Source organism: Nipponia nippon, unplaced genomic scaffold (assembly GCF_047370975.1).
Source record: "Nipponia nippon isolate SJK-2023a ecotype South Korea unplaced genomic scaffold, ASM4737097v1 scaffold_38, whole genome shotgun sequence".
Lineage (NCBI taxonomy): Eukaryota > Metazoa > Chordata > Aves > Pelecaniformes > Threskiornithidae > Nipponia > Nipponia nippon.
The window spans coordinates 108399-123004 of NW_028262356.1; the positions used below are offsets into that span (position 1 = coordinate 108399).

A 14606-nucleotide genomic window follows, 5' to 3' on the forward strand; every position below is an offset into this window, starting at 1 on the left:
CCCTTTCATTTGGGCCACGCCCCTTCCGCGTGGTTCCGCCCCTTCAAATGGTGCCCCGCCCCTTTTAAACCACACGCTAAGGCAAGCCCCGCCCCCCGACGCTGGCAGACCACGCCCCCAAACAACACCCTGGCCTAGACCCGCTCCCCCCGCCCCTCCCCAGGCCACGCCCATTTCTCGGTCGGGCTCCGCCCCCAGCCCCTGTGTGTCCTCCCCCCCCCCCCAGGGACCCGGGGCTCGGCTGTCCCCAACGCGTCCCCACGCTGTCCCCAAGGCCCTGCCCATCCCCCCAGGGCCCCACGGTGGCTCCGTGCCCCCCCATGTCCCCAAGGTCCCCCCATGTCCCCACGGTGTCCCCAAGGCCCCCAAGGTGTCCCCTTGCCCTCAAGGTGTCCCCAAGGTGTCCCCAAAGTGTCCCCAAGGCCCCCAAGGTGTCCCCAAGGTGTCCCCAAGGTCCCCCCCATGTCCCCAAGGTGTCCCCAAAGTGTCCCCCGTGTCCCCACGGTGTCACATTGTCCCCAACATGTCCCCAAGGTGTCCCCAAGGCCCCCAAGGTGTCCCCTTGTCCCCAAGCTGTCCCCAACGTGTCCCCAAGGCCCCCAACATGTCCCCTTGTCCCCAAGCTGTCCCCAAGGCCCCCAAGGTGTCCCCAGGGTGTCCTCAAGGTGTCCCCAAGGCCCCAAGGTGTCCCCTTGTCCCCAAAGTGTCCCCAAGCTGTCCCCAACGTGTCCCCAAGGCCCCCGTGTCCCCTTGTCCCCAACGTGTCCCCAAGGCCCCCAACGTGTCCCCTTGTCCCCAAAGTGTCCCCAAGCTGTCCCCAACGTGTCCCCAAGGCCCCCGTGTCCCCTTGTCCCCAACGTGTCCCCAAGGCCCCCAAGGTGTCCCCTTGTCTCCAAGGCCCCCAACATGTCCCCTTGTCCCCAAGGTGTCCCCAAGGTCCCCAACATGTCCCCTTGTCCCCAAGCTGTCCCCAAGCTGTCCCCAGGGTGTCCCCAAGGCCCAAGCTGTCCCCAAGGTCCCCAACATGTCCCCTTGTCCCCAAGCTGTCCCCAAGGTGTCCCCAAGGCCCAAGGTGTCCCCAAGGCCCCCAAGGTGTCCCCTTGTCCCCAAGCTGTCCCCAGGGTGTCCCCAAGGCCCCAAGGTGTCCCCAAGCTGTCCCCAAGGCCCCCAAGGTGTCCCCTTGTCCCCAAGCTGTCCCCAGGGTGTCCCCAAGGCCCCATGGTGTCCCCAAGCTGTCCCCAAGGCCCCCAAGGCGTCCCCTTGTCCCCAAGCTGTCCCCAGGGTGTCCCCAAGGCCCCATGGTGTCCCCAAGCTGTCCCCAAGGCCCCCAAGGTGTCCCCTTGTCCCCAAGCTGTCCCCCGTCCCCCCAAGCCAAGGCTGAGGCCGCTGTCCCCCCGCCGCAGGCCCCCCGTCCCCGTCCCGTCCCCGCCGTCGGGGCTGTCCCCGTCCCCCGTCCCCGCGGGGCGGCAAAGCGTCCCCCGCGGGGACGTCGGTGACGCGGGGACGGCCGGGAGGGGACTCGCTGCGGGGGTGGCTGCGGGCCGAGCTGCTGCTGGACCTGGAGGCCGGGGGGAACCGGCTGCGGTGCCTGCTCTGCGCCCGCGCCCTGCCCTCGCTGCACCTCGGGGACATCCGCCGCCACGCGCTGGCCGCCCACCCCGCCACCCTGCGCCTGGGGCCCGCCGAGCGCGGGGCGCTCCTGCGCGCCTGCCGGGGACGGCGGGGGGACGGCGGGGACGCCGGTGAGAGGGGGACGGGGGGGGGGGGGCGGGGGGGCTGGGGCGCTGGGGGCTGTGGGGACGCTGGGGACGCGGGGACGCTGGGGGCACTGTGGGGGTGTGGGGACACTGGGGACGTGGGGACGCTGGGGGCAATGGGGACGCTGGGGACGTGGGGACACTGGGGGCAATGGGGATGCTGGGGGCACTGTGGGGGTGTGGGGACACTGGGGGCAATGGGGACGCTGGGGGCAACGGGGACACTGGGGATAATGGGGATGCTGGGGGCACTGTGGGGGTGTGGGGACACTGGGGGCAATGGGGACGCTGGGGGCAACGGGGACACTGGGGGTAATGGGGATGCTGGGGGCACTGTGGGGGTGTGGGGACGCTGGGGACGTGGGGACGCTGGGGGCAATGGGGACGCTGGGGTGTGGGGACACTGGGGACGTGGGGACACTGGGGGCAATGGGGACACTGGGGGCAACTGTGGGGACACTGGGAGTAATGGGGACGCTGGGGGCTGTGGGGACACTGGGGGCAATGGGGATGCTGGGGGCAACGGGGACACTGGGGGTAATGGGGATGCTGGGGGCACTGTGGGGGTGTGGGGACACTGGGGATGTGGGGACGCTGGGGGCAACGGGGACACTGGGGATGTGGGGACACTGGGGATAATGGGGATGCTGGGGGCACTGTGGGGGTGTGGGGACACTGGGGACATGGGGACACTGGGGGCAATGGGGACACTGGGGGCAATGGGGACGCTGGGGGTAAATGGGGATGCTGGGGGCAACGGGGACACTGGGGGCAACGGGGACGCTGGGGGTAATGGGGACGCTGGGGGGGTGTGGGGACACTGGGGGCAATGGGGGCACTGTGGGGATGTGGGGACGCTGGGGGCAACGGGGACACTGAGGACGTGGGGACACTGGGGGTAATGGGGATGCTGGGGGTACTGTGGGGGTGTGGGGACACTGGGGACATGGGGACACTGGGGGCAATGGGGACGCTGGGGGCAATGGGGACGCTGGGGGTAAATGGGGATGCTGGGGGCAACGGGGACACTGGGGGCAACGTGGGGACACTGGGGGTAATGGGGATGCTGGGGGCACTGTGGGGGTGTGGGGACACTGGGGACATGGGGACACTGGGGGCAATGGGGACACTGGGGGCAATGGGGACGCTGGGGGTAAATGGGGATGCTGGGGGCACTGTGGGGGTGTGGGGACACTGGGGACATGGGGACACTGGGGGCAATGGGGACACTGGGGGCAATGGGGACGCTGGGGGCAATGGGGACGCTGGGGGTAAATGGGGATGCTGGGGGCAACGGGGACACTGGGGGCAACGGGGACACTGGGGGTAATGGGGACGCTGGGGGCACTGTGGGGGTGTGGGGACACTGGGGGCAATGGGGGCACTGTGGGGACGTAGGGACGCTGGGGGCAACGGGGACACTGAGGACGTGGGGACACTGGGGGTAATGGGGATGCTGGGGGTACTGTGGGGGTGTGGGGACACTGGGGACGTGGGGACGCTGGGGGCAATGGGGACGCTGGGGGCACTGTGGGGATGTGGGGACGCTGGGGGCAACGGGGACACTGGGGACGTGGGGACACTGGGTTTAATGGGGACGCTGGGGGTACTGTGGGGGTGTGGGGACACTGGGGACGTGGGGACGCTGGGGGCAATGGGGACGCTGGGGGGGTGTGGGGACACTGGGGCGCTGGGGGCAGTGGGGATGCTGGGGGTAAATGGGGACACTGGGGACACTGTGTGGGTGTGGGGACACTGGGGGTAAATGGGGACACTGGGGGCACTGTGGGGGTGTGGGGACACTGGGGATGTGGGGACGCTGGGGGCAACGGGGACACTGGGGACGTGGGGACACTGGGGGTAATGGGGACACTGGGGGCACTGTGGGGGTGTGGGGACATGGGGACGCTGGGGGTAAATGGGGACACTGGGGGTAAATGGGGACATGGGGACACGGGGACACTGGAGATTTGGGGACACTGGGAATACTGGGGGGGCTGTGGGGCCACCACAGGGCCACCGTGGGGGCCAAGCACGTCCCCCCCCGGGGACAGAGGGGGGGGGACAGGGCTGTCCCCGCTCCCCCCAGCCCCGCAGCCCCCCAGCCCCGCCCAGGAGGAGGAGGAGGAGGCCACAGCCGCCGAGGCCGAAGCAGCGGCCGCAGGGGAGGAGGAGGAGGAGGAGGAGGAGGAAGGGGGGGCCCCCCTCTTCTCCCTACGCCCCGAAGCCCCCCCCGCCTGCACCGCCTGAGCCCCCCCGGGACGGGGACACTGGGACGGGGACACCCACACAGACCCCCCAGCGTCCCCAGCCCCCTCCCGGTATCACCAGTGCCCCCCCCCCAGCAGTGGCACCTATGGGTCCCCTCGACGGTGGCACCGCCCCCCCCCCGTGTCACGCTATTTATGTGCCCCCCCCCTTTATTTTTTTCTACGCCCCCCCATTTTTGTACGTGACGCCCCCCAATAAACCCCGTTCCCGGACGCCCCGTGAGTGACGCGGGAGGGGACAGGGGGCCATTTTGGGGGGGACAGGGGGACATTTTGGGGGGGGGGGGGGACAGGGGGACACACGCCGGCGCAAAGTGGGGGGGGGGGGCGGAGGCGTCCGTCGCGGTGTTTTATTGATGCCGCATCTCTGCGGGCGGATTTGGGGGGGGGGGGGGTGTCCCCCTGTTCCCCCCCCAGATTTGGGAGGGGGGTGGGGGGGCGCAGTGCGGTTTTGGGGGGCTGCGGGAGGGGGCCGAGCCCCCCTCGAGGAGCTTTGCCCCCCCCCCCCCCATTTACAGCAGTTACAGACATTTCACCTCAATTAACGTTAAAAAAAATAAAAGGGGGGGAGAGAAACGAGCTGGGGGGGGAGCCCCCCGGGGGGAGCGGGAGGGGGTTTTTGGGGTGCAGCCCCCCCCGGGAGAGGGGTTTTTTTGGGGTGCAGCCCCCCCCCCCCGACAGCCCCACGATGAAGGCTTGGGGGGGGGGGGAAGGACAGACGGGTGCCACTGTGCGAAAGGAGGGGGGGGACGAGCTTTGGGGGGGGGGGGGATGAGTTTTGGGGGGGGGGGGATGAGGTTTTGGGGGGGGGGGGGCACCGGTTGTGCACCCCGATATTTCCCCGCCACCCCCGGGATTTTATTCCGGCTTCTTCTTGGCCAGGCCTGGGAGCTTCGCCTGGATCCTACGGGGAGAGGAGAGAGGTGAGAGGCTTGGGGGGGGGGGCACGGTGATTTTGGGGGGGCCACGGTGATTTTAGGGGGGGGGGTGTCTCACGGATTTTGGGGGGGGTCCCACGGATTTGGGGGGCCCCGTCGGCGCTTACTTGGCCACGAGGTCCTTGGTCTGGCGGCGAGCGATGCCCAGGTAGTGATCGATCTGCACCTAGGGGAGGGGAGCGGGGGGGGGGGGGGTTTAAGGGGGTGCCCCCCTCCTTTTTGGGGTACCCCCCTCTATTTTAAAGGTGCCCCCCCCCCCATTTGGGGGGATTCCTCCCTCATTTTGGGGGGTGACCCCCCCTTAATTTTAGGGCTCACCTTGTACTTCTCATAGAGGGGCGGGAGGGTGAAGGCCAACAGCTCGGCTGCGAGAAAGACGGGGGGGGGGGCTCAGCACCATTGCGGGGGCCAAGCCCCCCCCCCCCCCCCGGGGCTACTTTTGGGGGGCCACCCCCCCCAAAAAACAAAATTTGGGGGGGTTGTTTTGGAGGGGGAGGGGGTGAAAAAGCCGGTTCTTACCGAGGATGAGGAGGGTGATGCCGTTGAAGACGGCTCCCACGTAGGTCAGCAGCCACATGGCCATGGCCAGCTGGGGGGGGGGGAACAAGAGGATGAGTTTTGGGGGGCTCGGGGGGGGAGGAGGAGGAGGAGGAGGGAGGGGAGGAGGAGGAGGAGGGGGAGGAAGGCCCCTGTACCTTCAGGGAATCCACCAGATCCTCCACCAAGAAGAGGCGGAGGAGGAAGCGCAGGGCTCGGTTGAGGTGGAGGGCGACGGCGGCGGCGTGAGCCTGGAAGGTCTCGGGGGTCAAGGTCACGTCCATCTCCAGGTAAGTCCTGGGGGGGGGGGGGAGGGGGGGGGGGGGAGATGAGGGGGGGGCACCCCAAAATCCCCCCAACACCCCAAAAATCCCCCCCCAGCACCCCAAAAATCCTCTTCTGCACCCCAAAACCACCCTTGACACCCCAAAACCTGGAGGGTCTCAGGGGTCAAGGTCACGTCCAGCTCCAGGTAAGCCCTGGGGTGGGGTGGGGGGGGGCACAGGTGAGGGGGGCGCCCCAAAATCCCGCCCCCGCACCCCAAAAATCACGTTCTGCACCCTAAAATCCCCCCCGCACCCTAAAATCCTCCTCTACACCCCAAAGCTCCCCCCTGCACCCCAAAATCTGGAAGGTCTCGGGGGTCAATGTCAAGTCCATCTCCAGGTAAGTCCTGGGGGGGGGGGGGGGGACACGCAGATGAGAGGGGGGAACCCCCAAATCCCCCCCTGCACCCCAAAAATCTCTTTCTGCACCCCAAAATCCCCCCTGCACCCCAAAATCCCTCCGCCTGCACCCCAAAATCCCCCTTGACCCCCCAAAACCTCGAGGGTCTTGGGGGGCCAATGTCACGTCCAGCTCTAGTTAAGATGGGGGAGCACAGTCAGGTGAGGGGGGCACCCCAAAATCCCCCCTGCACCCCAAAATCCCCCTCAGCACCCCAAAATCCCCCTCAGCACCCCAAAAGCCCCCCTGCACCCTAAAATCTGGAAGGTCTTGGGGGTCAATGTCACGTCCAGCTCCAGGTAAGCCCTGAGGTCCAGGGGCACAGATGAGGGGGCACCCCAAAATCCCCCCCTGCACCCCAAAAATCACCTTCTGCACCCCAAAAATCCCCCTCAGCACCCCAAAATCTGGAGGGTCTTGGGGGTCAATGTCACATTCAGCTCCAGGTAAGTCCTGGGGGGGGGGATGCAGATGAGAGGGGGGGAACCCCAAAAATCCCCCCCTGCACCCCAAAAATCACCTTCTACACCCCAAAATCCCTCCTCCTGCACCCCAAAATCCCCCTCAGCACCCCAAAAATCCCCCTCAGCACCCCAAAACCCCCCTCCATCCCGCAGAGGAACCAGCGGCCGGGCCACCAAACGCCTCACCCAGCTGCCGTCCCTGGGAAGGGGGGGGGGGGGGGTGTCCCCCAACCCCTCCCCCCCCCCAAAATTTGGGGTGGGGACCCCCCAAAAACCCCCTCACCGAAAGGGGTGCCCCTCTTCTGACTTCTGGACGGCCTGGACGACGGCTTTGTAGACGCGGAGGCTGATGGTGACGGAGAGCAGGGCCAGGGCGAAGTGGGCGACCACGCTGATGACGCTGAGGGCGGCCAGGGAGAGGAGGAGGAGGAGGCTGAGGCCGAAGACCACCCCGGTCTTCCTCACATCCCGCCAGAACAGGAGGTCGTGGGCTGTCGGGGACGTAAGTGACAAAAGAAGGGGTGACACGGGGCACCCGGCGTCGCACCCCAGGCGGCCGACGGTCGCGTCCTCGGTTTTGCCTCCCTTCGCCTCGATTCGCCCCAAAACGAGTCCGGCGCCGCGCCCCCCTCCCCCCCCCCCCTCGTTAGGCACAGCCGCTAATTAACCCCATCACAAATTAACATTCATTAACCCCCCCCCCCCCCAGCGTGGCGGCGGGTTTTGCCCAAAATCCTCCTTTTTTACACCAAAACGAGAGGCGGACGCGCTCCCCCCCCCCCCCCCGCCCAGCGGCGTTTCGGGGCCACATCCCCCCTTTTTAACCCTTTGCTTTTGCACCCCCTCTTTTTTTGGGGGGGTCCGGCCGCAGCGCGCCCTCCCCCCCCCCCAAACCTGGTTTTGGGGTGACTCGGCGGCGGTTTTGGGGTAAAAAAGGGGTTTTTTTTGGTTACCTGCCAGGCGGGGGAGGAGCGGGGTGCCCGGGGGGGGTTCAGCCGGGGCCCCGGGGGGATTCGGGGGGCCCCGGGGGGGCTCCCCCAATTCCCGCAGCGCCCGCAGGGTCAGCCGCTCCTCCTCCCAGTCCCGGGCGGCGGCAGCGGCGGCGGGACGGGGGGACGTTTCGGGAAGGGGGGGCGGCGGCGGCGGCGGCGCGGCGGTGATGCCGGTGATGCCGGCGGTGATGCCGGCGCCGCCGGCGGGCGCGCGGTGCCGGGGGACGGCGACGGGGGGTTCCTCAACCGACGCCTCCTCGATGACGGTGTCGTCGGAGTCACCGGAGCTGTCGGCTTCGGCGCCGCCGGTGATGCCGTTACCGCCGGTGACGCCGTTACCGCCATTACGTTCCACCAAATCCCAGCTGAGCAACTCGTTGGTAAAACTGTGCATCTCCCGGACGCATTTGGACACCTCTTCCAACGCCGCGGCGGTGCCGGATGTTTGTCGGCACAATCCGGTGGGAACCTTTGCGGTGACGCCGCCGCCGCTGCTACCGGCGCGGGGTTTCGCCGGGAAGTCGCAGACGCGATCCTCGGGGATTTGGCTCAGCACCTCCCGCTCCCCCAGCAGCGCGGCGGCGGTGCCGTATTCCCGGTCGAAGGCGGCGCGATCCGGCACGACCTCAAAGGGCGACTCGGGGGAATCCGGTTCTTTTTGGGGGGGCCCCCCCGAGGAAGAGGAGGAGGCGGCGGCGGGGTGGGGGGGCGGGAGGAAGGCTCCCCGACCTCCTTGCCCCCCCGGTGCCGCTTCGGCGCCCGCTGGGGCCGGAGAGAGGGGAGAGAGTCAGGCGTGGGGAGGGGGATTTTGGGGGGGCGCGGCATGCGTGGGGGGGGCCGCCATGCACCCGGCTGCACCCCAAGCGGCGTTTTTGGGGGTGTCCCCCCCCCCCTTTCGGCGCAGCCATGCTGGGGGGGGGGGGGGCGAGCAGGTCCCGCGGCGGTGCGAACAGTCGGACGCTCCCCCCAATCCCCCAAATACACCCCAAAACCCGCGAGGTTTGGCGCCGGGATGGGTCCCACTGGGGACCTCGTTTTGGGGCTAAAAACACCCAAATTGGGGCCGGAGTTTGGGGGGGGGCCCACGATTCAGCCCCCCCCCCAAGGGTGTGGGACCCCAGCATGGTCACAGCCTCCCCCACCCGCTCGTTTTGGGCCAAGACGGGGGGATTTTGGGTCCTCCAGGGCTGGGAGGAAGATTTGGGGGGGCTCCTCACCTTCCCCCCCCCCAAATTTGGGGGCCGGATCCAGGCGGCGGGGGGGGGGTGTCACACGCAGACACAGACGGCGGCGGGTGGGACGCGGGCGCAGGCGGGTCGGGGGGGGGGGGGGGGGGGCTTGGGTTTTGAAGCCAAACAACGAAAAACGGCGAATTCCTCCTCAACCGGGCGAGCGGCGGCGGCAGCGGGGGGGGGGGGCGGGGGGGGGGGGGGGCCGTGCAAAGCGGGAGCAGCAGCCGTGGGGGGTGGGGGGCGAAGCCGGGGCGGGGTGGGCGCTCGCCCGAAAAGAAGGAGAAAAAATGATGTTAATAAGCAGGAAAAAAAGAGACGGAAAGAAAAATGTCTGGGTTTGGCGGGTTTTAACCCCCCCCCCAGCCTCGGCTGCCATTTTGGGGGGGGGGCCTCGACCCCTTTGCCCCCCCAAAATGAGCCGCAGGTGAAGCCCCCCCAAAAGCAGGGGCTGTTTTTGGGGGGTGTCGTCCCCCCCCCCTAAGCAGAGCCTGCACGGAGAGCGCAGCGGCATCGGGGACCCCAACCCAGCACTGGGGACCCCCCCAAATCCAGGGGGGGGCCATTTTAGGGTTCCCCCCCCCCCCCGACATTTTTCTTCCTGGGGGGGGGTGCAGGAAAGTTTTTTGGGGGGGCCAGACTTGCCTGGTGAAGCCGCAAAGAGAGAGACAGGCTGGGAGGAAGAGGAAGAAGCGGGGGGATCTGCAAGAAAACACAGAGGGTGAGAGCTCGGAGCCTTGGGGGGGCCCCCAAAATCTCCCCCCCCAGAGCCCCTCGAAAACCCGCTGGGGTGTCACCCCCCCCCCCCCAAAACGGGGATTGGGTTTTACTTCGACGCAGCAAGGCTTCGTCCCGGCGTATCCGGCGGCTTGGGTTTTTTTGGGGTGCTGCGGGGTTTTTTTGGGGTGAAACCAGGTAAAAATGGAACCGATCGCTGCCTCTTCACCCCGAAAACGGGCAGATGGCGGGGGGGGGGGTGGCTTGAGCACCCCCAAACCCCCGTGGTTGGAGTCTCCGTACCCTTTTCCACAGGGTTTTACCCCAAATTGGGGGGGTGTCAGGTGCCGGCGGTTTCACAGTCGTCCCGGGTGTTAGCCCCCCCCCCATCCACAAAACGGGGGGGTCCCCGGGGGTTTTGGGGTACCCGGTTGTACCACGGAGGGGGAACGGGGTTTCCTCCAGCTTCCCCTTTTCGGGGTGACGTTGTGTCACCCGCCGCCGCCTCTTCAACGTGAAACCGTCAGACGAAATCCGGTTTTGACCAAATTTGGGGGGGTTTTACCCCATTTTCCCCACCCGGCTCGCGTTGGTCGGGATGGGATTGCGGCGCAGCGGTTGTCACCGCCGGGTGACAACAGCCGGAGCGCGGACGGCGTCGGGTCACCCCGAAATCTCCACCTTCCCCCCCGGTCGGTGCTGGAGCCCCGGGGAAGCCCCCCCCTCCCCGTCACTGCCGGCGTGATATTTGGGGTGAAACCACAGGGTTTTGGGGCTCTGCGGCATCCGGCTGTGAAAATTGGGGTGAATCCACGGGAACTGGGGTGCGCCGGCGGCAATCGCAAAGTCAGGGCGCCCCGAAAATGCCGGGGAACCCCTCCCCCCTCGGGGGGGACGGACGGAGCAGCCCGGCCACCCAACAACCTCGCCCCCCCCCCCAAAAAAAGCATCAACGGCCCCTTTTCTGCAGGATTTTCCCCCATTTCTGCAGGATGCGGGGCTGGATGTGCCCCTTTCCCCTATACCTGCCCCCCCATAGGCCCCTTTCCCCTATACCTGCCCCCCCATAGGCCCCTTTCCCCTATACCTGCCTCCCCTAGGCCCCTTTCCCCTATACCTGCCTCCCCTATAGGCCCCTTTCCCCTATACCTGCCTCCCCCATAGGCCCCTTTCCCCTATACCTGCCCCCCCTATAGGCCCCTTTCCCCTATACCTGCCCCCCCTATAGGCCCCTTTCCCCTATACCTGCCCCCCCTATAGGCCCCTTTCCCCTATACCTGCCCCCCTATAGGCCCCTTTCCCCTATACCTGCCCCCCCTATAGGCCCCTTTCCCCTATACCTGCCCCCCCATAGGCCCCTTTCCCCTATACCTGCCTCCTCTATAGGCCCCTTTCCCCTATACCTGCCCCCCCATAGGCCCCTTTCCCCTATACCTGCCCCCCATAGGCCCCTTTCCCCTATACCTGCCCCCCCATAGGCCCCTTTCCCCTATACATGCCCCCTCTATAGCTCTCTTTCCCCTACACCTTCCCCCTATACGCCCCTTTCCCCTATACCTGCCCCCCATAGGCCCCTTTCCCCTATACCTGCCCCCCCATAGGCCCCTTTCCCCTATACCTGCCTCCCCTATAGCTCTCTTTCCCCTATACCTTCCCCCCATACACCCCTTTCCCCTATACCTGCCCCCCCCATAGGCCCCTTTCCCCTATACCTGCCCCCCATAGGCCCCTTTCCCCTATACCTGCCCCCCATAGGCCCCTTTCCCCTATACCTGCCCCCCATAGGCCCCTTTCCCCTATACCTGCCCCCCCTATAGGCCCCTTTCCCCTATACCTGCCCCCCCATAGGCCCCTTTCCCCTATACATGCCCCCCATAGGCCCCTTTCCCCTATACCTGCCCCCCTATAGGCCCCTTTCCCCTATACATGCCCCCCTATAGCTCTCTTTCCCCTATACCTTCCCCCTATACGCCCCTTTCCCCTATACCTGCCCCCCATAGGCCCCTTTCCCCTATACGTGCCCCCCTATAGCTCTCTTTCCCCTATACCTGCCCCTCCATAGGCCCCTTTTCCCTATACCTGCCCCCCTCTACAGCTCTTTCCCCTATATCGTCCCCCTTATAGATCTCTTTTCCCTATATTTACCCCCCTAAAGGCCTCTTCTTCCCACGTCTGCTCCCCCAAAGGCCATTTCATCTCACGTTTGCCCCCCCCAAACCCTCTTTCCCCTATACTTATCACCCTAAAGGTCTCTTTCCCCTATACCTGCCTCCTAAAGACCTCTATCCCCTATATATCCCCTATAATCACACCCCTAAAGGCCTCTGCCTCCAGATCCACTCCCTATAGGCCTCTTTTCCCTCATCATCGTCCCCTAAAGGTCTCCCCCCACCATTTCTGCCCCCCTAAGTCCTATTCACCTCACACTTGCCCCCCCATAGCCTTCTTTCCCCTATATCTTCCCCCATAGCCTTCTTTCCCCTATATCTTCCCCCATAGCCTTCTTTCCCCTATATCTTCCCCCATAGCCTTCTTTCCCCTATATCTTCCCCCTATAGCCTTCTTTCCCCTATATCTTCCCCCTATAGCCTTCTTTCCCCTATATCCTCCCCCTCTACCCTTCTTTCCCCTATATCCTCCCCCCATACCCCTCTTTCCCCTCTATCTTCCCCCTATAGCCTTCTTTCCCCTATATCTTCCCCCTATAGCCTTCTTTCCCCTATATCTTCCCCCTATAGCCTTCTTTCCCCTATATCTTCCCCCTATAGCCTTCTTTCCCCTATATCTTCCCCCTATAGCCTTCTTTCCCCTATATCTTCCCCCTATAGCCTTCTTTCCCCTATATCTTCCCCCTATAGCCTTCTTTCCCCTATATCTTCCCCCTATAGCCTTCTTTCCCCTATATCTTCCCCCTATAGCCTTCTTTCCCCTATATCTTCCACCTATACCCTTCTTTCCCCTATATCTTCTCCCTATAGCCTTCTTTCCCCTATATCTTCCCCTTATAGCCTTGTTTGCCCTATATCTTGCCCCTATAGCCTTCTTTCCCCTATATCTTCCCCCTATAGCCTTCTTTCCCCTATATCTTCCCCCTATAGCCTTCTTTCCCCTATATCTTCCCCCTATAGCCTTCTTTCCCCTATATCTTCCCCCTATAGCCTTCTTTCCCCTATAATTGCCCCCCATAGGCCTCTTTCCCCTATATCTTCCCCTCTAAAGGCCTCTTTCCCCTATATCTTCCCCTCTAAAGGCCTCTTTCCCCTATATCTTCCCCTCTAAAGGCCTCTTTCCCCTATATCTTCCCCTCTAAAGGCCTCTTTCCCCCTCATAATCGCCCCCTAAAGGCCTCTCCCCCCATTTCTGCCCCCCTAAGTCCTATTCACCTCATACCTGCCCCCCTAAAGGCCTCTTTCCCCTATATCTTCCCCCCATAGCCCTCTTTCCCCTATACCTGCCCCCCTAAAGGCCTCTTTCCCCTATATCTTCCCCCCATAGCCCTCTTTCCCCTATACCTTCCCCCCTAAAGGCCTCTTTCCCCTATATCTTCCCCCCATAGCCCTCCTTCCCCTATACCTTCCCCCTAAAGGCCTCTTTCCCCTATACCTTCCCCCCATAGCCCTCTTTCCCCTATACCCGCCCCCCAAGGCCTCTTTCCCCCTCATAATCGCCTCTCCCCCCACTTCTGCCCCCCTAAGCCCCCTTCACCTCCCCCCCCCCGCCAAAGGCCTCTCCTCCCGCCCCTCTCCTCAGGCCGCGCCAGGCCCCGCCAGGCCCCGCCAGGCCCTTACCGGCGCAGGAGGCGGAGCCAGCGCCCCCGCAGCCTCCGAGCTGGGGCTGTGCTTGACCGGAGGAGAAGGAGGAGGAGACGAAAGGGGACTGGGTGGCGGGGTCGGCCATGGCGGCGAACGCCGGAGCCTCCGGTTGAAGCCGCGTCCGTCCGGCGCGGCGGCCACGCACCGACTGCCGGGGTGGGCGGGGCTTCGCGACCGGGCGGGGCTTCGTGACCGGGCGGGGCTTTCGCGGGTGGGGCGGAGCGCATGCGCCAACCGCCGCCCTCCCGCCGCAGCCGGGCGATGCTGCGCATGCGCCGCCCTGGCCGAGGGAAGCCCCGCCCACTTGCGCGCACGGCGCGCCTTTTTCCCGCGCGGTGCACGATGGGAGTTGTAGTCCGGGCTTTTCCGCCGCTATACGTGTGTCTATAGGCGGCGGGGGGCTATGGGGGGTCCCCTATAGGGAAACCCCCTGCAGGCTCCTCCCCCTATAGGGTATGGAGTGACCCTGCCGCCCTCCGAGCAGCGCCATCCTATAGGGGGGAGGAGGGTATGGGGGGGGGGCCGCACTGTGTCACTCCATCCATAGGATCCCCTATAGGGTGCGTAGGGTGTCCCCTAAAGGGGGTGGGGGCCTGTAGAGTGCTATAGGGGTGAGGCCTCGAGGACAGACGGTGCCCTACGACGTCCCCTATAAGGGTCGGGGGTCCTATAGGATGCTCTTGGAGGGGCTTTATGGCGCTGTGTGGGTCAAACCGGGCCGCCGAGTGCTCTCTATAGGGGCCGGGGGCTATAGAATGGCCCCTAAAGCAGGCAGGGGGCCTATAGAAAGCTCCCTATAGGGAAGGGCGCGGCCTGACGGCCTCTATAGGGCGTCCCCTATATGGCGGGGAGGGGAGGGGGGGGAGGCCGGAGGGGTCAGCGCCCTATAGGCGCCGGCACGCGCAGGTCACCCCTGTAGGGGCGGGGCTATAGGCGAAGGGCTGTTGTAGTCACGTGTGCACTCCCGCCCGGGGTCACGTGGCCCCGCCCCCCTTTCCAGTGGCCCCGCCCCGTCCGGGCCAATCAGCGCCCGCGGCGCCGCCGTGAGGTCGCTACGCCCCGCCCACCGAAGGGGCGGGGGCTGACGGGTGGGAGTGGCAGCCTCCCCCGCCAATAACGAAGGGAGATCGGAGGCGGGCGGGCCAATGAGGAGCTGCCGTTCCC

General features: G+C 65.7%; 2 protein-coding genes across 3 annotated transcripts; one reads left to right on the forward strand and one right to left on the reverse strand.

The window, feature by feature from the left end:
* The first annotated feature begins 320 nt into the window (after positions 1-320).
* Positions 321-1786, forward strand: LOC148053582 (uncharacterized). Its single transcript, XM_087772905.1, has 2 exons — positions 321-986; positions 1055-1786. The coding sequence occupies exons 1-2, from the start codon at positions 321-323 to the stop codon at positions 1379-1381; spliced, it is 993 nt and encodes a 330-aa protein (XP_087629031.1). The 3' UTR covers positions 1382-1786.
* A 3007-nt stretch (positions 1787-4793) lies between these two features.
* Positions 4794-13630, reverse strand: RTN3 (reticulon 3). Of its 2 annotated transcripts, XM_087773004.1 has the most exons (9): positions 13419-13630; positions 9559-9615; positions 7646-8446; positions 6976-7183; positions 5661-5799; positions 5485-5554; positions 5284-5330; positions 5073-5131; positions 4794-4931 (listed from the first exon to the last, which is right to left on the reverse strand). In XM_087773004.1, the coding sequence occupies exons 1-9, from the start codon at positions 13525-13527 to the stop codon at positions 4886-4888; spliced, it is 1536 nt and encodes a 511-aa protein (XP_087629130.1). In that variant the 5' UTR covers positions 13528-13630; the 3' UTR covers positions 4794-4885. The 2 variants fall into 2 exon arrangements, with proteins under 2 accessions (XP_087629130.1, XP_087629133.1); XM_087773007.1 differs by lacking the exons at positions 7646-8446; positions 9559-9615 and having other exon boundaries at positions 13419-13623.
* Positions 13631-14606: the final 976 nt, after the last annotated feature.